Source organism: Staurois parvus, unplaced genomic scaffold (genome assembly GCF_062004578.1).
Source record: "Staurois parvus isolate SC_StPar_1 unplaced genomic scaffold, SC_StPar_1.0 ptg000090l, whole genome shotgun sequence".
Lineage (NCBI taxonomy): Eukaryota > Metazoa > Chordata > Amphibia > Anura > Ranidae > Staurois > Staurois parvus.
This window is the reverse complement of record NW_028317886.1, coordinates 24,857,902-24,878,233: the sequence shown is the minus strand read 5'-3', so window position 1 is coordinate 24,878,233 and position 20,332 is coordinate 24,857,902. Positions and strand designations below refer to the sequence as shown.

At 39.6% G+C, this 20,332-nt stretch overlaps 1 protein-coding gene across 1 annotated transcript in view; it reads right to left on the bottom strand.

The window, feature by feature from the left end:
• Positions 1-641: 641 nt before the first annotated feature.
• ZNF827 (zinc finger protein 827) overlaps positions 642-20,332 on the bottom strand; it is a 318,427-nt gene continuing 298,736 nt past the window's right edge. Inside the window, exons 11-14 of the mRNA XM_089670488.1 lie at positions 19,341-19,507; positions 11,511-11,702; positions 9,096-9,273; positions 642-5,356 (exon numbers count right to left, since the gene is read on the bottom strand). Coding sequence (XP_089526614.1) covers positions 4,549-5,356; positions 9,096-9,273; positions 11,511-11,702; positions 19,341-19,507 — 1,345 coding nt within the window. The 3' untranslated portion in view covers positions 642-4,548. The remainder of the gene's footprint in view (positions 5,357-9,095; positions 9,274-11,510; positions 11,703-19,340; positions 19,508-20,332) is intronic.

Here is a 20,332-nt window from a genome sequence, read left to right as displayed (position 1 = left end):
AACTGTTCTGTGGTCAGACAAATCAAAATTTGACATTTTTGGCAACCATGAGTGCTGTCTCCTTCGGACTAAAGAGGAGAGGGATCTTATGGCTTGTTATCAGCACTCGGTTCAAAAGCTTGCATCTCTGATGGTATGGGGGTGCATTAGTGCATATGGAATGGGCAGCTTACACCTCTGGAAAGGTATCATCAAGGCTGAAAGATATATCCATTTTTTACAGCAGCATATGTTCCCATTCAGACAATGTCTTTTTCAGGGAAGGCCTTGCCTATTTCAGCAGAACAATGAAAATCGCATGCTGCGCATACTTGGCGCATCCTAAAAATAAAAAAAACGACACAGGACAGTTGAGCAGTTAGAATCCCATATCAGGCAAGAATGGGACAACATTCCTCTCCCAAAATTCCAGCAACTGGTCTCCTCAGTTCCCACATTTACACATTTTCTCCTCGGTTCTCACATTTACAGATTGTTAAAAGCAGAGGGGATGTTACACCATGGTAAACATAGCTCTGTCCCAACTCTTTTTTACATGTGTTGCTGTCAAAATTACCTTATTTTTTTTTTCTTAGAATGATACTTTCTCTCAATTTAAACATTTGATATATTTTCTATTATGAATAAAATATAGTTTTATGCGATATACAAATCATTGCATTTTGTTTTTATGTAGATTTTACACAGTGCCCCAACTATTTTGGAATTGGGGTCGTATTTATATATACTTAACAAGCAATAAAAGAGCTTGAAACAATAGTAAGCAATAAAAGGGCTTTAAACAAACATTCCCCTACCTCTCTAGCAACATGTACTGTAATTAATTCCAAAAAGAACCCCAAAGCTCAAAACAAAGACTTTGAAGTAAAATTTAAGTGGGTTTCTAACAGCTTAGAAATACCTACTGTTTACATTAAAACGCTGCCAAGATTTGCTGTCTGTAGCAAGTAAAAGGGTAAAGAGATGTGACTTCAGTGCCTCTGTTGAAAAGTTGAAGATTCATTTTCTATGATGCTTATAGCTACAAAAATGAATAAGGGCTTGTTTTAAAGTGCTTTAACTGTTTGTTTGGCATATGGAAATACATAATTGTGCAAAGCCTGGGCGCAGATTTACTTTAAGCCACAAACAAAATTTGATTTATAATATAGTATACTGAGTTAGGATAGTACAAAACCAACCATTTCTTACAATCAAAATGAAAGAAAATTAGTTTGAAAAAAAAAAAAAAAAAGCTTGTGTTGCAAGCTTCGTAATGGCATCAAAATGAAAACACTTTCTATTTGTTATGGCTAGAGTGAGGAAGGTTTAAAACTCCCATTAGTTTTTTTCCCCCATTTGTTTCTTATTGGGGAATTTTCTCCATACTTCCTGCCTCATTGATACAACAGAAAGAAATGAAATCCCCTCTTACACAGTCTTCACTAAAACAAATATTCTCATTGGAAGATTTCCCCTCTATTCCTGTTCTAGTTACAACTCAGACTTGAAACTTTCAGTCCCGATGAAAATGATAAGAGGGCAAATCTCCCCAGCAGAGACAAAGACAGCAATAAATACATAAGGTTGTTAATTCATCCCTACGCAATATCAAAAACAGATGCTGGCTTTAGACACATTGTTTCACTGAAATTCTATATAATCTTACAGGATGTACAATTCATTTCTATGAGGTCAGCTTTAGGCTCACACTTGTTGAATGAAAAAAAGTTAATTGATTCTCCTCATTCATACATTCAATGTGGATGGGGGATTCAGTTCCACTGTGCTATTGTATTCTGATGGCCATGGCCAGTGGCACTGATCACTCGGGAAAAACCCTGCATGCTGGTTATACAGAAGTCAGTTGATAGACCAACTTCTGTATAACCAGCCGGCCCATACATGGATTGAAATTTGGCCAGTTCAGCAGGGATCCATGTATGGCTGCCCTTAACAGTGTCAGAAAAAATACTTCTAAATAAAAGAAGTAGACTTTCATTAACATATTTTCATACACAACACAGTTAAATAGTTACTCAATGGATGCTTTATATACAGAGTTGCAGTCAAGTGATTTACTAATTGGCTGTTATCTTAACAAGCTGGAATACTAAATAAAGTGGCCACTAAATGTGTTTCCCACTTATATATATATATACACACATACATACACACACACACACATATATATATATATATATACACATACATACACACACACACACATATATATATATATATATATATATATACACACATACATACACACACACACACAAGTTTAATTAAATGGAAAACCTGGCCAAGGACCTATATGCACAAACGTTTATGAATACGAATATATTTTTTTATCTTCACTATTACTGTGTATAAACTTCTCATTATAATCATTCTGTCAAATGACTGTTAGATACATTTTTGTTCTGGGAATAACATGACACAAGCATTTATCCACAAATGTACTAATATGGGGATATATGTGAAATAAAATGTCTTATATACATGTACATTTTAAATGCCTGAAATGTCAGCCTTCTCATGTTCAGAAGTGAAGTAATCTCAATTACAAGCATCATATTGTTCCTGTAACTGGGAAACATGAAATAGTGCAAGACAAAGCACTGTGCAAAACTGCCTTTTTAGCCTGGGAACCTGGTAGGACCCAGCATTTCTCCAACACCCTTTTTAATCCTGGTTAGTGGATTTCCTGATATCCATATCGATGGACACATCTCATCTCGGTACAGAAAGGAACCCACTGCATATTTACTACATTACCCTAAGATATTGCTCAAATATTAAGCTAACAAACATCAATTATGTGCAGTATAACTTATATTTTAACTGTTTACAGAAATGAGAACAATGAAGATGATTTGGTGTGCTTATGGGTACCAAACATTTTTCTTTGCCTTACTAAAAATGACCAAGGTGAAAAATTGCACCTAATCACAGTAGAAGCAGCCTATCTTCCAGTCTAAACCTACATTCATAAAAAGCAGCATGCCAAATTAGAGTGATGTCAAAAGTTTTGAATTGAGCGACACTCAAAATGGCAAGTCAGGCAAATAAAATGCCTGAGTTTACTGTGACAGGTACACTTTACTTTAGGCTCTCCAGAATAAGTGCTCTATTATGTACCATCCTGCTTTTGTTTTGTCTTAGTTCCATTTTTGGTAGCTTGAAGAAGTTTCTAAGTGTACTTCCAAACAAATACCATGAAACAATAGCTGTAAAAACACAGTTTCATCAGCTGAATTGAGTGGGCCCTTGACCTGTTTTCCAGCAGGAAGATCCTCAGTGAATGAGTAATAAAAACCTTCATGGTAAAACATCTCTGAGTCACTCTGAAATGGGTTGCAAAGTTGCCCGTTACACATCCGGGCTGGTGTGTCAGTCACTGATCACTGCGAGTTAACTTGTCAGCATAGCTGCTGGAAGACTACTGTAACCTGTTTCCATATATATATATGTATATAAATATATATATATATATATATCTCCATAATTCTCACTGAAGGAATACTTGTAGAAATGTACTGATTACAAGTAAATTGGCTATCTCCGGCCTAAGTGTCATGTGCAGGGTGTAGAGGTAATGTACATTGTTCACCATACAGTAGGTGTCTATATACAACTGTACACTACTATAAAATTAACAGTATATAGACGAACAAGGTATTTGAGTTGAAAAAGTGAAAGGAAAATATGAAAGGCTGTGCTCAAACTGAAATATATAGGACCATTAATGGTAATAAAGCCACAGACAAGCACTGAGTTCTGAATAACCTGCAGAACAATAAGCAATTCATTAATGAAGATAACGGAATGACCAAAGACGTCAAACTTGTTTTTTCATGTAAGCTGGAATTATATAGTTCAGCTTTATCTTGCAAACCAGTCCTATTTCCCTTTCCATGTCACTGAAACTTGCTGTTTAAAGAAATCATAAAAATGGTTAAAGTAATATGGTCAATGGTGTCACAAAAGAAAAAAAAAACCTGATATGACACCGCTTCCACAGAGCTTGGATTGTAGTTTGATAGACTGGCCCAGTGCACATAGCTGTACAGTGGACCAAAGAGACTCATGTTTACAAGTGTCTGAGAACACGTATACTGTATCTTGTCTGTATGCAATAAAATTATTACTGGCAGTGCAAACAGCTCTTACCTCAGACCATGCTAATCATGGGTCTCAGTTTCTCAATCTATAGTAATTTACTCCCTGACTTTTTGTTAGAGGCCTAGTGTAGAGAGATTCGGGGGGCTCCCCACAATCAATTGTAAACCAGCTGTGTGTAAATATGACTTTTCTCTATAAGAGAACAACTAATATTTTTTTATGTCTTTAAACGCAAGATGGAGACCTTGATATGTAGAAATATGCAGTAGGTTACCTCTCTGAATACTTAGTTAAGCAGCTTTATGCAAATGCCATATGTATACACAGAGCCCATAATTTAATCTTGCTAATGATATACAGTACACATTTTCATACCGTTCAGATCTATATTTTGCAGCAATGTATACCTGCCGGATTTCCAAGACAGGATAAGGGCCACCTTTAAACAGTTTTTGCCCTTTCTGTCAGTCCAAGGTAAGCAAGGAAGGAGTGCTTCGGTGTAGTGACACCGGGTGGTGCCGTCTGAGGTCTGGGAGGATGGAATGTGACATCATAATGGTTCTTAGGGAACAGCATTGTTAAGGGAATGAGATGAGCAAATTCAGAGTTCTGGTACCTATCCAAGGATGATAAGTTACCATTTACTGCAAAGGCTTTCAGGGCTAAATGCGTCTCCATGCCACTGCCCTGTGCAGCAGACATAGCCACCGTCTGGAGGGCCTGTGAGGCGGACATAACAGAAAGAGGTGACAGGAGACTTCTAGAGTCATTGACTGTGAGCAGTGGGGTAGCCTCTCTCTGGTTTGTAGTCTGGACTTTCTTTTCCTCTTCTATGAATTCACCGTTCTGGTGCTTCTTGACATGACGGCTGAAGACAAAAGGGTGGGTGGTCTTGAAAAGGCACTCCTCGCAGCTGAAGGTCTGGCGAGGGGAGTGCTTAAGCTTCTTGTGCAAATTGAGATTGTCTTTGCGCTTACAGCTGTAGCTGCACTGGTCACAGTGAAAGGGGCGCTCCCCTGTGTGGACGCGCACATGCTCAATCAGCTTATTGGCCGTCTTTGAGAGGTAGCCACACTGGTCGCACTTATAATGATTCCCGAGCCGATGCTCGCGGATGTGCACTTCCAGCTCCAGCTGGTTTGCCTTGACCGTCTTGCAGATTCGACACTTGTACTCCATCTTGTAGTGCGTCTTCAAGTGACATTCCATGGCTGCAGGGCGGTTTGTGGAGTAAATGCAGAATGGACACCTATTAGGAGAACAGACAAAATAAAGCGGATGTTTTCATTTCTGTAGTACTAACAATACTTTATAAATTTACAACTAAGCACTGCAAATAAATGCATGAAAAGAAAGGTGATCCCATACATTGCCACATATATTATTTGTCTGAGTCCAAAATAAAATGTTATTGTCTTTTACAAAATTTCATACTTCTCATCTTATTGTTTTTGACATTTTAATACATATTTTTTATTCAATTGTAAATATGTTTAATCAATTCAAAACCATAACATGACTAATAAATATTTCCCTGAAAAGGCAATCAAAGAAGTTGCCAGCAAGGGACACTATAAATAGATAAAGGAATATGTTAGATAATGAAACCCACTTAGAAACTCTCATGCTTTCCAATGTTAAAAACTTTAGAATTTTCTTAACCAAAAGCCGTTTTTAGAGAAAGAACTGGAAACCGAAATCAGACCAACTAATGAACCTCCATTAGTATTCACAGTTCAGTACATGTCATGTCATCTCCCCATTACCTCCTTTAAGACTTTTTCTGTTTATGTTTGATTTACCAGTACATTGTAGGATGAAAAATTCCAAAGCACTTGATCGATGGCCATTCTCACCCACAGCCTGACAAAAAAGACTGTTCCCCATGTATACATGGGAATATTTTGCGATGATTAAGTTGCATACTTTTGTAGAGTGCACAATTCTTGACCCATGTATGACTGGATTTCCCTATACTGATGTAATGGTAACATATGTTAGAAAATTTAGAGTCAATTAAGAATATCACATACTTTTTAGTTAAACAGTTTGGAGCCATGCATTTTTAGCATGGCAAATTCTGTTGTAATGGTCCTATGAACAGATTTGACGCATACAGTAGCCATTTTAAAAAAAAAATCAATGTTAATAAAAATGCACATCTGCAATTTAGTAGGAACAAAAGGAAACCCCACATATGTGCATGTTTTATCTATAGTAACAACATTTTTTTAAGTAGCACTGAGCAAAATAGAAAAAAGTGAATCTGTTTTTGTTTTGTTATATCTTTTTGAACATAGATTAACCGCTTCCCGTCTGCCCTATAGCAGAAATACAGCTACAGGGTGCGCAAAATCACGTATATATACATGATTTCGCATTTCTGGGTAGGGAGCACGGGAGAGCCGTGCACGCGCCCTACCCGCGCCGCCATTCGCGACCGCGGCTGTCAATCACCGGGTCCCAGCCGATAATTACTCGCCAGCACCCGGTGATTTCCGAAGATCTCTGACGGGGAGGAGGACTGTTTTGTTTACTAACAGTCCTCCTCCCTGTCAGCTTGGGCACACTGCTCTCGATGGCTGTGTACAGCACAGCCATCCAGAGCAGTGTGATTACAGTGAAGCACACTGACACGGCTCCCTAGTAAAACACTCCCTGCACACAGTTAACCCATTGATCACCCCTCATGTTAACCCCTTCCTGCCCAGTACCATTAGTACAGTGTCTGTGATTTTTTTTTATTTTAGCACTGATCACTGTATTGGTGTCACTGGGGATGTCAGCAGGGCACTCACACTATAAGTCGCTGATCGCCGCCATTACTAGTAAAAATTAAAACAAATTCCAGTATATATACCGCCATTTGTAAATGCTATAACTTTCACATAAACCAGTTAATTTACATGTATTGGGATTTTTTTTTAGCAAAGACATGTAGCAGAATACATTTTGGTGAAAAGTTATGATGAAATTAGATTTTTTACATTTTTCTACTGGACATGTTTAATAGCAAAAAGTAAAAAATATTGTTTTTTTCTCAAAATTGTCGGTCTTTTTTTTTTTTGTAGCACAAAAAATAAAAAATGCAGAGGTTATCAAATACCACTGAAAGAAAGCTCAATTTGTAGGAAAAAAAGGGACAGAAATTTCATTTGGGTGCAGTGTTGCATGCAATTGTAGGTTAAAGTAACGCAGCGCCATAATGCAAAAAATGGCCTGGTCAGGAAGGGCGGTAAATCCTCAGGAGGGCAAGTGGTTAAAAATAAAATATGACAAAAAAACACATGTATATAAAGTATCCACAGCCTTGCCATGACACTCAAAATTGAGCTCTGGTGCATCCTGTTCCCACTGATCATCCTTGAGATGTTTCCACAACTGGATTGAAGTCCACCTGTGGGAAATTCAGTTGATTGGACATGATTAGGAAAGGCATAAACCTGTCTATATAAGGTCCCACAGTTAACAGTGCATGTCAGAGCACAAACCAAGCCATGAAGTCCAAGGAATTGTCCGTAGACCTCCAAGACAGGATTGTATCAATGCACAGATCTGGGGAAGGGTATAGAAAAATTTCTGCAGCATTGAAGGTCCCAATGAGCACAGTGGCCTCCATCATCCGCAAATGGAAGAAGTTTGGAACCACCAGCGATCTTCCTACAACAGGCCGCCAGGCCAAAATGAGCATTCGAGGGAGAAGGGCCTTAGCCAGGGGGGTAACCAAGCACCCGATGGTCACTCTGAAAGAGCTCCAGCGTTTCTCTGTGGAGAGAGGAGAACCTTCCAGAAGAACAACGATCTCTGCAGCACTTTACCAAGCAGGCCTGTTTGGCAGAGTGGCCAGATGGAAGCCACTCCTCAGTAAAAGGCAAATGGCAGCCCTCCTGGAGTTTGCCAAAGGCATCTGACGAACTCTCAGGCCATGAGAAACAAAACTCTCTGGTCTGACGAAACAAAGATTGAACTCTTTGGCCTGAATGCCAAGCGTCATGTCTGGAGTAAACCAGGCATCGCTCACCACCTGGCCAATACCATCCCTACAGTGAAGCATGGTGGTGGCAGCATCAGGCTGTGGGGATATTGTTCAGCGGCAGGAACTGGGAGACTAGTCAGGATCCAAGGAAAGATGAATGCAGCAATGTACAGAGACATCCTTGATGAAAACCTGTTCCAGAGTGCTCTGGACCTTAGAATGGCGCAACGGTTCATCTTTCAACTGGACAATGACCCTAAGCACACAGCCACATAACAAAGGAATGGCTACGGCCAACTCTGTGAATGTCCTGGAGTGGCCCAGCCAGAGCCCAGACTTGAACCCTATTGAACATCTCTGGAGATCTGAAAATGGCTGTGCACTGATGCTCCCCATCCAACCTGATGGAGCTTGAGAGGTACTGCAAAGAAGAATGTGAGAAATTGCCCAAAAATAGGTGTGCCAAGCTTGTAGCATCATACTCAAAACAACTTGATGCTGCAAATGGTGCTAAAGGTGCTTCAACAAAGTATTGAGCAAAGGCTGTGAATACTTATGTACATGTTTTTTATTCATTTTTTATTTTTAATAAATTGCAAAGATTTCAAAATGAACTTTTTTCATGTTGTCATTATGGAGTATTGTTTGTAGAATGTTGAGGGAAAAAAATTAATTTAATCCATTTTGGAATAAGGCTGTAACATAACAAAAGGTGGCAAACGTTAAGAGCTGTGAATACTTTCTGGATGCATTGTAATTATACTTTAAGCCTGTTTCTAAGCCATCACTAAACTAGGCAAGTTATGTATTGGATGTCAACCAATGGAAGACAGGGCTTCTGTTGACATTTTGTTCAGGAAAGTTCATAAACATGTACTGCGATAAAATTACATATACAGTATATAAATGATACTGTTACTTTCATAAGCATATACAGATATGATCATACAAAGTACAACAGGACATCACATGTGCTTAACACAGGAAGAGTTTTTGTACTTGCTTTCCTTACTTGAGCCCACCGGTAGGGACTGTGTGGCATTTCTTGTGTTCTACCAGCTGCTCTGGGGTCTTCATGAACTTATGACACACATCACACTCATACATTCGTGTGATCAGGTGAATCTGCAGGTGTCGTTCAAACATGGTTTTTGTTTTGCAGACAAAATTGCAGAAAACACATTCAAACCCTGCAAGGTAAAGGATTACAGAATGTTACTGTTACTTGAAACAACAAAGCTGCCTTAAGCGAACCTGTCACAAAGCTTGGCAATTCAAACAGGGCATACAATGAAAAAATACATAATCAGAAGTTGTTTTTGGTGAAAACTGCTTGTCAAGACGAGCTGAAGATCTGAAGTTACAGATAGAGGACTTGTGGACTTATAGTGGAATGGCTGGCCTTACTGACTAATACAGCAGAGGCCTAGCAGACAGGAAAGGGCAGGACCAAGCCTAACGTTAAAAAAAAAAAAAAAAAGCCAAAATATTCATATAAATCTAGCAGTCTACATCTCTGCCAACAATGGTTAACACCATATTTATTTCACAAGAGCACCCTTTAAGAGAAAACGAATGCACAGGAGCTGCTGCAAACCTTTCTAAAACCAACTGAAAAGCATAACTATATAGTGTCTTAAAATGATCTCACTTTAGGCTGACCTCACATACAGATTCTCACTGACAATGATGGGCAGTGAGAGATTTACTCACTGGAATCACTTGCTGGTGGCAGAGGCAATCCTAGGCATTTTGATTATGAATACTGCGTTGAATTTCCCCCCACTTTTGGTCCAACCAATGTTCCTGCTTGTCTAAACACTAAGGTAACAGTAAGTGGATGTAATTTGCATGACACTGTTTTCTAAGCAGCCAAAGCAATAGCAGGAAAATAAGTGAAACCATCAGAAACTAGAAAAATCTCTTTCTTTAAATCAGACAGCCATTGAAGTTTTCAAAAATATTTCAGTGTAGTAGATATTTCAAATGCTCAAAATGCTTACCATCATTTCCAAATAACTCTCAAGTGGTTATTTATTGCAAGAAAAGCCTTAAAAAAACATCTTGTAAGTGAGTTTTAGTTACAGGCCAGAACTGTCTACCAGATTGTTTTCTTCTGCAGACTACCAGCAACATATACCACCCATTGCAGTCACTGTGAAGTTGTTTTTCTCTGAATTGGGCACAACACATAAATAAACAGTTGGACATTGATGTACATCATTTGAAAGCAGAACTTACATCCACAATTCAGCAAAACAGTGAAGGATGGCAGATTCCATAAACAATATTGTTAAATGTAAGGCCTTTGCCTATTTTGGCTATCTCTGAGATCAATTGTTATTGGGAATGAAGGGGGGGGGTTGGGGTTAAGGGAAAAGAACCAGTGTGAAGGGGAGAGCTGACAGGAGGCAGATATCAATGGGGAGGATAAGGGCACTAATTGGATGAGAGGCAAGAGGTCTATTACCACAAGAGGGGAGGGGGAAGCCTTAGAGGTGCTGCCAAAGCCAGGCCATGGAAGGGCCCTGAATGTTGAATCCCATTGCATTGCCATACAGTCAAGGCACTCAAGCCAGTTGATCCTCAATCATTAAGGTGGGTAGAAAGGGTAGCCATTTTTAGAAGATTTGGAGGTGGGGGGTCAGCATAGTTGTGTAAGTAGATAAGCAGGTGAAGTCTAATCATGGGAACCATGTATTGTGATACTGTTCTTCACAGTTATGGGGAAAGACTGTCAGGTCTTCCATTGTTTTGGTCTTGTTGGTTTTGACAAACCACATGTATATAGAAGAAGGTAGTTTGTTTCCATAAGGCAGTATTGCATGTGCAAGCTATCACCAAATCCTTCTGGTGGTGTGATAAGGATGTTGAAGAGAAGGGACAACTAATGAGGCATGGTAGTTGCATCTCAACATAGAATTTTGAAAGGGGAAAGAAGTCTTGAGAGGTTGTTGTGGTCTGGTACAGACCTCAAGAAGTGTCAGAACAGGTATGAGTCCCGAGGATCCAAAGGTGATGAAAGAAAATTTTAGAAATGCAGGTTACACAGCACAGGAGTCATAGAGCAGGGGTGAGGGGATATCATTAGTAGGTGAAAAATCTGTTAAACGTCTTTGATGATGGCCCCTATATAGGTGAGACTTCAACTGACTGGAAGGGAGCCACGGGACAGCGAATAATGAGACTGGAGAAGGAGCTTGTTCTACCTGCACCTACTCAAGCCGGATTTGTTCACTTATTTTACAGTATGGAAACTGCATATAGAGTGTGACCCTTTGGCAGGTAGAAAAAGGGTTTAAATCTATACAATGGAAATGTAATTGCAGATGACTGATACTAGCAACAGCCATTCAATGTGAAAAGTCGATTTATGAAATTAACCTGTAATAGGTATGCATCCAGTAACTTTATGAATTATGGTTACCTTTGTCTGGCTTTTCTTCACCGCTGACACAGGACTGGGCGTTAGGCCCTACTGAAATAACCAACAAGTTGTTTGATGTCTGGCTTCTTAAAGGGGTGTCTGAATCTTCTTTACTGTTGGCTGAGTCACTAAGTGCAGAAAGTGAGGAGGAAGAAGGGCTTATTGATTCACTGGGGGTCTTTCTTTCATCACCTGGACAAAATATAATTAGGGTTGTACAAATCTTGTTAGAATTATTAAACCAATATATCAAATAATATGCTTTATTTACTATGTAGGAAAGCAAAATATAAATATAATTACATTACAATTTGGCTCCTTGAACAATCCCACCTGTGTATCTCCTTTAGAAAAGCTTCTTCGATCCCCAGGCTCCAATAGAATGATCTCTGACTACTACTTGGCACTATGTGTGAAGGCTCGCCCTAGACATGCACAAGCTCAACTGAAATGGACTTCGACTGATCTTTCACTTGATGAGTCAGATTGGTCTGAATTTGAACTTTATTATACTAAGCCGTTTATAGCCTCCAAGGACCGCATAATTCAGGTTAAACTGTTTCACCATAGTTATTACATTCCTGCCAGACTACTTAGACTGATTCTGTGTTCCTCACCAGCTTGTTTTTGGGGCTGTGGAGTGGACACGGATTTCCTTCACTGCCTATGGAACTGCCCCATTGTCTCTGCCTTCTGGTCGGAGGTTAACACTTTTCCTTCCTCTGTTCTGGGACTGCCCAATATTTCACACCCCAAGAATTGCCTTCTGGGCATTTTTGGAGATTTACAGTACCTCTTTCTAAGTATAATAAAAGGCTGTTACAGGTACTCTATTTATATGCATAGAAAATTCCATTACTTTTGTAATGGAAGGGTGCTCCTCTCTATGGTCAATGGTAACCTCCCCCTGTATAGGTTAACTTATAAGCTCTGTAAACGTCCTAGGCTCTTTAAAAATGTTTGGAGCTGTTGGATAGACAGTCCTCGTACGGCTGCTTCTGTAAATCCTGGATCTTAATTGTTGAATGTCTACACCCGAACAATTTCTGGCATTATGACTGTTTTTGAAAGCACCACACCTGTCATATGGACTACTCTGTATGCTGCATGCTATATTGTATGATGGCTAACTGAGGCTGTATTTGTTTGCTTTAAGAGAGTTTTTTTTCTCACCCCTTCTTCTGTCTACCCCCTTTTGGTGTGTGTTTTATGATGATTTCTTTTGAATGGCAGCTCCTTCCTTCATATACAGCCCTGGCCAAAAGTTTTGAGAATGGCACAAATATTTTTCGCAAATTCTGATGCCTTAGTTTTTATGATGGCAATTTGCACATACTCCAGAATGTTATGAAGAGTGTTCAGATGAACTGCAAATAATTGCAAAGTCCCTCTTTTTCATGAAAATTAACTTAATCCCCCCCAAAAAAAACATTTACACTGCATTTCAGCCCTGCCACAAAAGACCAGCTGACATCATGTCAGTGATTCTCTCATTAACACAGGTGTCAGTGTTGATGAGGACAAGGCTAGAGATCACTCTGTCATGCAGGTTGAGTTAGAATAACAGACTGGAAGCTTTAAAAGGAGAGTGGTGCTTGAAATTATTATCCTTCCTCTGTTAACCATGGTTACCTGCAAGGAAACACATGCAGTCATCATTGCTTTGCACAAAAAAGGGATTCACAGGCAAGGATATTGCTGTTACTAAGATTGCACCTAAATCAACCATTTATCATGATCATCAAGGATTTCAAGGAGAGAGGTTCAATTGTTGTGAAGAAGGCTTCAGGGCACCCAAGAAAGTCCAGCAAGCGCCAGGACCATCTCCTAACGTTGATTCAGCTGCAGGATTGGGCACCACCAGTGCAGAGCTTGTTCAGGAATGGCGGCAGCAGCAGATATGAGTGTATCTGCATGCAAATTAAGGTGAAGTCTTTTGGCCTAGTGTCAAGAAGAAGCTACTTCTCTCCAGGAAAAACATCAGCGACAGACTGATATTCTGCAAAGATACAAGGATTGGACTGCTGAGGACTGGGGTAAAGTCATTTTCTCTGACGAATGCTTGTCTGGAGAAGAAAAGATGAGCACTACGATGAGCACTACGATCAGTCCTGTCTCATGCCAACAGTAAAGCATCCTGAGACCATTCATGTATGGGATTGCTTCTCAGCCAAGGGAGTGGACTCGCTCACAACTCTGCCTAAGAATACAGCCATGAATAAAGAATGGTACAAAAACATCCTTCAAGAACAACTTCTCCAAACCATCCAAGAACAGTTTGGTGATGAACAATGCCTTTTCCAGCATGATGGAGCACCTTGCCATAAGGCAAAAGTGATAATTTTGGGTCCATGGCCAGGAAACTCCCCAGACCTTAATCCCACTTAGAATTTGTGGTCAATCCTCAAGAGGTGGATGAACAAAAAAAAAAAAAACCCACAAATTCTGACAAACTCCAAGCATTGATTATGCAAGAATGGGCTGCCATCAGTCAGGATGTGGCCCAGAAGTTGAATGACAGCATGCCAGGGTGAATTGCAGAGGTCTTGAAAAAGAAGGGTCAACACTGCAAATATTGACTCTTTGTATAAACCTAATGTAATTGTCAATAAAAGCCTTTGACGCTTATGAAATATTTGTAATTATACTTCAGTATATGATAGTAACATCTGACAAAAAGGTCTAAAAACACTGAAGCAGCAGACTTTGTGAAAATTAATATTTGTGTTATTCTCAAAGCTTTTGGCCACGACTGTATACTATATATGAAAAGCAGAAGAAGCAACTGAACGTCCTCTTTTCACTAAGGCTGGACATACATTATACGATGTTCTTACAAATTTCTGTACAATTTCCTTTAGATTTACCTTCAACTATTTATTGCAAGGGCATGCCTAACTGGATACAATTGAAAGTGTTGTTTAGGTTTGACCTCATATTATACAGTCAGGTCCATAAATATTGGGACATCAACACAATTGTAACATTTTTGGCTCTATACACCACCACAATGGATTTGAAATGAAACAAACAAGATGTGCTTTAACTGCAGACTGGCAGCTTTAATTTGAGGGTATTTACATCCAAATCAGGTGAACAGTGTAGGAATTACAACAGTTTGCATATGTGCCTCCCACTTGTTAAGGGACCAAAAGTAATGGGACAATTGGCTTCTCAGCTGTTCCATGGCCAGGTGTGTGTTATTCCCTCATTATCCCAATTACAATGAGCAGATAAAAGGTCCAGAGTTCATTTCAAGTGTGCTATTTGCATTTGGAATTTGTTGCTGTCAACTCAAGATGAGATCCAAAGAGCTGTCACTATCAGTGAAGCAAGCCATCATTAGGCTAAAAAAACAAAACAAACCCATCAGAGAGATAGCAAAAACATTAGGCGTGGCCAAAACAACTGTTTGGAACATTCTTAAAAAGAAGGAACGCACCAGTGAGCTCAGCAACACCAAAAGACCCGGAAGACCACGGAAAACAACTGTGGTGGATGACCGAAGAATTCTTTCCCTGGTGAAGAAAACACCCTTCACAACAGTTGGCCAGATCAAGAACACTCTCCAGGAGGTAGGTGTATGTGTGTCAAAGTCAACAATCAAGAGAAGACTTCACCAGAGTGAATACAGAGGGCTCACCACAAGATGTAAACCATTGGTGAGCCTCAAAAACAGGAAGGCCAGATCAGAGTTTGCCAAACGACATCTAAAAAAGCCTTCACAGTTCTGGAACAACATCCTATGGACAGATGAGACCAAGATCAACTTGTACCAGAGCGATGGGAAGAGAAAAGTATGGAGAAGGAAAGGAACTGCTCATGATCCTAAGCATACCACCTCATCAGTGAAGCATGGCGGTGGTAGTGTCATGGCGTGGGCATGTATGGCTGCCAACTGGTTCTCTTGTATTTATTGATGATGTGACTGCTGACAAAAGCAGCAGGATGAATTCTGAAGTGTTTCGGGCAATATTATCTGCTCATATTCAGCCAAATGCTTCAGAACTCATTGGGCGCCGCTTCACAGCGCAGATGGACAATGACCCATAGCATACTGCAAAAGCACCCAAAGAGTTTTTTAAGGGAAAGAAGTGGAATGTTATGTAATGGCCAAGTCAATCACCTGACCTGAATCCGATTGAGCATGCATTTCACTTGCTGAAGACGAAACTGAAGGGAAAATGTCCCAAGAACAAGCAGGAACTGAAGACAGTTGCAGTAGAGGCCTGGCAGAGCATCACCAGGGATGAAACCCAGCATCTGGTGATGTCTATGGGTTCCAGACTTCAGGCTGTCATTGACTGCAAAGGATTTGCAACCAAGTATTAAAAAGTGAAAGTTTGATTTATAGTTATTATTCTGTCCCATTACTTTTGGTCCCTTAACAAGTGGGAGGCACATATGCAAACTGTTGTAATTCCTACAACGTTCACCTGACTTGGACGTAAATACCCTCAAATTAAAGCTGACAGTCTGCAGCACATCTTGTTTGTTTCATTTCAAATCCATTGTGGTGGTGTATAGAGCCAAAAATGTTAGAATTGTGTCAATGTCCCAATATTTATGGACCTGACTGTTTATGTTTTTGATAAATCTAAAGGAAAATTGTACAAGAAAATTGTATAATGTATGGGCAGCCTAAGGATTCTGCTAGTGTTTTTTGTGAATGCTCAATTTATAGAGCAGAACCTAGATCTGATTGCTGTTTAGCTGCTCACAATACATGATGATTCACAGGTTTAAGCTTGCCATACGTGGGTCGAATTCCGAAACAATTTTCTTTCGAAAATCTTTTCTACACTTTACACCATTAGTGGGAAACAGCAACATTCGAGCGACCATCGAATCTGAGTGATCGGCATGTTGGAAATTTTTTTAAACTCAAATTAATTTCTAATCAATGATGGGAGAATCATGAGAGAAATGTAATTGAAAAAGAAATGAGCATGAGCTGTGACATGGAAAGAAAAGAAAATTCTTGGCCACGAAAATGATTTTCTGTAGCAACATTACGTGCAATTAAAGGTTTGGTTGGTCAAACTTCGAAATCAATGGTGGCACCATCGGATTATAAAAAGCACAAAATTTCTGATTTTCTAAAAAACACTTGTACTGAATTGAACTCATGTATGGCCTGCATTAGGCAGCTATTCAAAAGACAAACGAGGCAGAATCATTCTCACTGAGTGTTATAAAGAGAGACTGGAATTTTCTTTCACTGCTTTAGGCTAGGTTCACATCTGAGCAGGTGCAAGAAAGCGTGTAAATCACACCCCTTCCTGCACCAAAAATGCATTGTTGTTCAGCAGATGTGTGGGGGCGCCACAGTGTGGTTACTCGTGATAGGAACTGCACTATGTGATTTCCCTGTGTTTTTGGAAAAGACCTTTTCCCTGCATTTTCTGTAGGTACAGCAGCCCATTCAAATGAATGGGACACATAGTAAACAACTGATTCCTGTGTGTCCTTGCAGTGAGAGCCATTTTGTAATGCAGTAAAACACTGGTAACTGCACACTGTGTGAATTAGCCCTTTTATCTTTTAGTCAGCTGAAACTCTCACCCAGCTAGAATTTGGGGAATTTTAAGATGCTTTAAAAAATATTCAATTTTACTAATCATGTGCTTAGACAATAGATATACCCTGACTTGCAAATGCCTGCGACTATCTTTTGAGATGTTTGAGATGAAATAACAACCTCTGTATGGTTGTCATTTCCTTACTTATGAGTTAAATCAATACAAATGTTAAAAAACAGAGAAACTACAACTGAAACGTGATTTGTGACCTTTCTACGCATTCTTCATTATCTAAACAAATTATCTCAATCATCAGAATCCTTGTACAGGATTTCTATAGTTCACATGGTTTCTCTTTTTCCACAGTTACTGTAAGACCTCACAGTTAAAACTGAAGTTTATTGTGCTTACAAATTTGCCTTCCCCGGTTCATCATTTCTCCCCTCATCAAAAGAAGATAATAAATAAAATAAAAATAATAAATCCATTACATTATCATTGCATACCTTATTTTTGACCTATTAATGGCATCACTGGGTCTCTGCACTTCTCTATGAATTGCAGACACATAATGGATGGTGGAAGAGGCCAGCAGAGTGCCGTAAATAGCTTCCTGAAAACATCACAGATCCTTAGTACTCTGCTCATGAGCCCCTCAGCCCTGATACAAGCAGTGGGATGGCTCTTGGGAGGAGTTATTCAAATATCAAAATGCCTTGACAGGTAGATGTCATTCTTGAGGAGTAAGTATTCCTAGGCAGGCTTTATTTGCATGCAGACTGTCCTAGTTAACACCCACATGTGATGCTGAGCCTCCATGACTGTAAGAGCTGAAATCCAACGAATGAAAGAGGTGGGTCAGGGACAGTCAGGCCTGGGAGAAAAGCGCTAGATGATGTTGGATGACCTCCAGCCAGGAAATTAGGTGGCTTCTATCTGACTATATAGCTATAGCTTGAATTGCACAGTGTGAAAAGGTCTTAGTGTGCAGTGAAATCATACTAAGCTATCTCAGTACAGGAGAGGAGCCAATATAACTTTGCATGACTGAAGGAGAGGCTGGAATTAACCTTATTGCACTATAAAGGTTAACAATACTAGGTAGATGCCAGTGGCTTAAATGAAACAATCTTCTCAAGCCAAGGACTCTGCTCTTGAGGTCCCATGAGTGTCCATCTGTCACAACCATTACAAGGGATTCTATTTACACAGATATATATATATATAACCCCTTTACGGCCACCTAAAACATGTGCAATGGCAAAGGGTGGGTTTTAATGCCCATGCACCGCTCACTCTGCACAAAAGACCAAGCTGTTGTGGACAGACCTAAGTCTGCGCTAAAGATTGGTAGCTGGAGGGACTGGCTTCCGATCATGTGACCACTGTCACAGTGGTCACATGATCGCCAATTCTTCTCACCCCCTGAGCGTTCTGAACTGTTTAAAGGGACACTGGAGTGGGAAGGAAGCAGTTAAACAGCAGCTCCGCTTTTGTTGAAAAGCAATCCCCTCTGGGTGATCTATGCATATCACAAAGATTTTAACAAATTTTGCTGCAGATTCCTACCTTGGTCTGTGTTTATTATAATCAATTGGTACACTCTCAATGTTCTGATGTGAAAAGTTGCAGTGTCTGCATCCCTTTAGATCTACTGTAATTAACCCTTAAGGAGTATCTCACCAAAATGTATTTCTGTTGTAGAGGATGCGTAAAATCTGACTTGTATCTTAGTGCAGGTTTCCAGGAAAATCCGTGAACCAATCACACAAGCAGGAAATTACATTTTTGGAGGCAGTGTACACCAACAGTGTGCAGATTGCATTCAGATTGCCATATCAAATTGAATTTTACAGAAAATTACAGTGGCTGCAGATTGAAATAGAATGACCATTTTTAATAACATTACAGTATGGCATATGTGGCAATTGTATAATGCCAGAATATTATTTTCTTGTTTGGTATATTTTTTTCTCACAAAAGTGGAGTTATCTTTTACGTTATTTTAAATGTAATAGAATGCACTGGGAACAAAGAGACGTATCTTGTTAAATGATGTAGCAAAGCCAAGATCTATAGTGCAGAACATCAAACTCTGTCCTTACAAATACATTATTCAACCCAAAAGTATTCTAGCAAAATTGCAATATCAGTTTTAAATGCATTTCACCTAAGAGCTTCAACAGCAGACACAGCAAAACAAAACATATTCCATCATTCTATTAGTTGAGGTTTGTTTCCAGGCTACAATCATACAGTTTTGTAAGATGACACATCACTGACAGGGACAATCAGCCTGCCTTCTTACCTGAGTGTTTGGTGCTGATGTGGGTCCTCATATCAGATTCCTCCATGGTAACAAAGTCACAAGCACTGCAGCAAATTGAATACATCCATTGTTGTTTGTCTACATGGAGGGACATGTGGCTCACAAACTGGACATTCAGTTCAGTTTCAAAGCCACACACATGACAACTACAAAGAGAATCAGACGTTAGGAAACATTTTTATTACACAAAAATATCAAACTAGTAAAAAGGCCATAATAGGTAACACTATGATAACCCAACAGAGAAATGCTGAAAGAAAACCTGCAATGGAAAAAAATCTATGAAATTCAATAAAGTTCGCAAGAAATAGCTGCTCAATCGCCTGGCATTTTTTGCTGGCTGATAGCCAAAGAGTGGGAAATTTGAGTGGAGAGTGCAAAAGGTTTTACTTTTGACTGCTGGTGATTGCTGGTGCTTGTAGTTGTTTTTTAATGGTTGAACTGGATAGACTTTTGTCTTTTTTCAGCCAGACTAACTATGTACAGTTGCAAGAAAAAGTATGTGAACCCCTTGGGATTACGTGGAGTTTTGCATGAATTGGGCATAAAATGTGCTCTGAACGTCATCTAAGTCACAACAATAGAAGAACACAGTCTGCTGAACATAATACTACACAAACATTAGATGTTGCCATGGTTTAATTGCACATAACATGTAAACATTCACAGTGCAGGGAGGAAAAAGTATGTGAGGCCCTAGCTTAATGACTTCTCCCAGAGCTAACTGGAGCCAGGAGTGAGCCAACCTTGACTCCAATCAGTGTGATGATATTGGATGTGTTGCTGACAGCTGTCCTGTCCTTAAAAAACACACACCTGTTTTGGGTTTACTGGTTTCAAGAAGCACTGTCTGATGTGAACCATGCTTCGCAGAAAAGAGCTCTCAGAAGACCTACGATCAAGAATTGTTGACTTGCATGAAGCTGGAAAGGGTTACAAAAGTATCTCCAAAAGCCTTGATGTTCATGTGT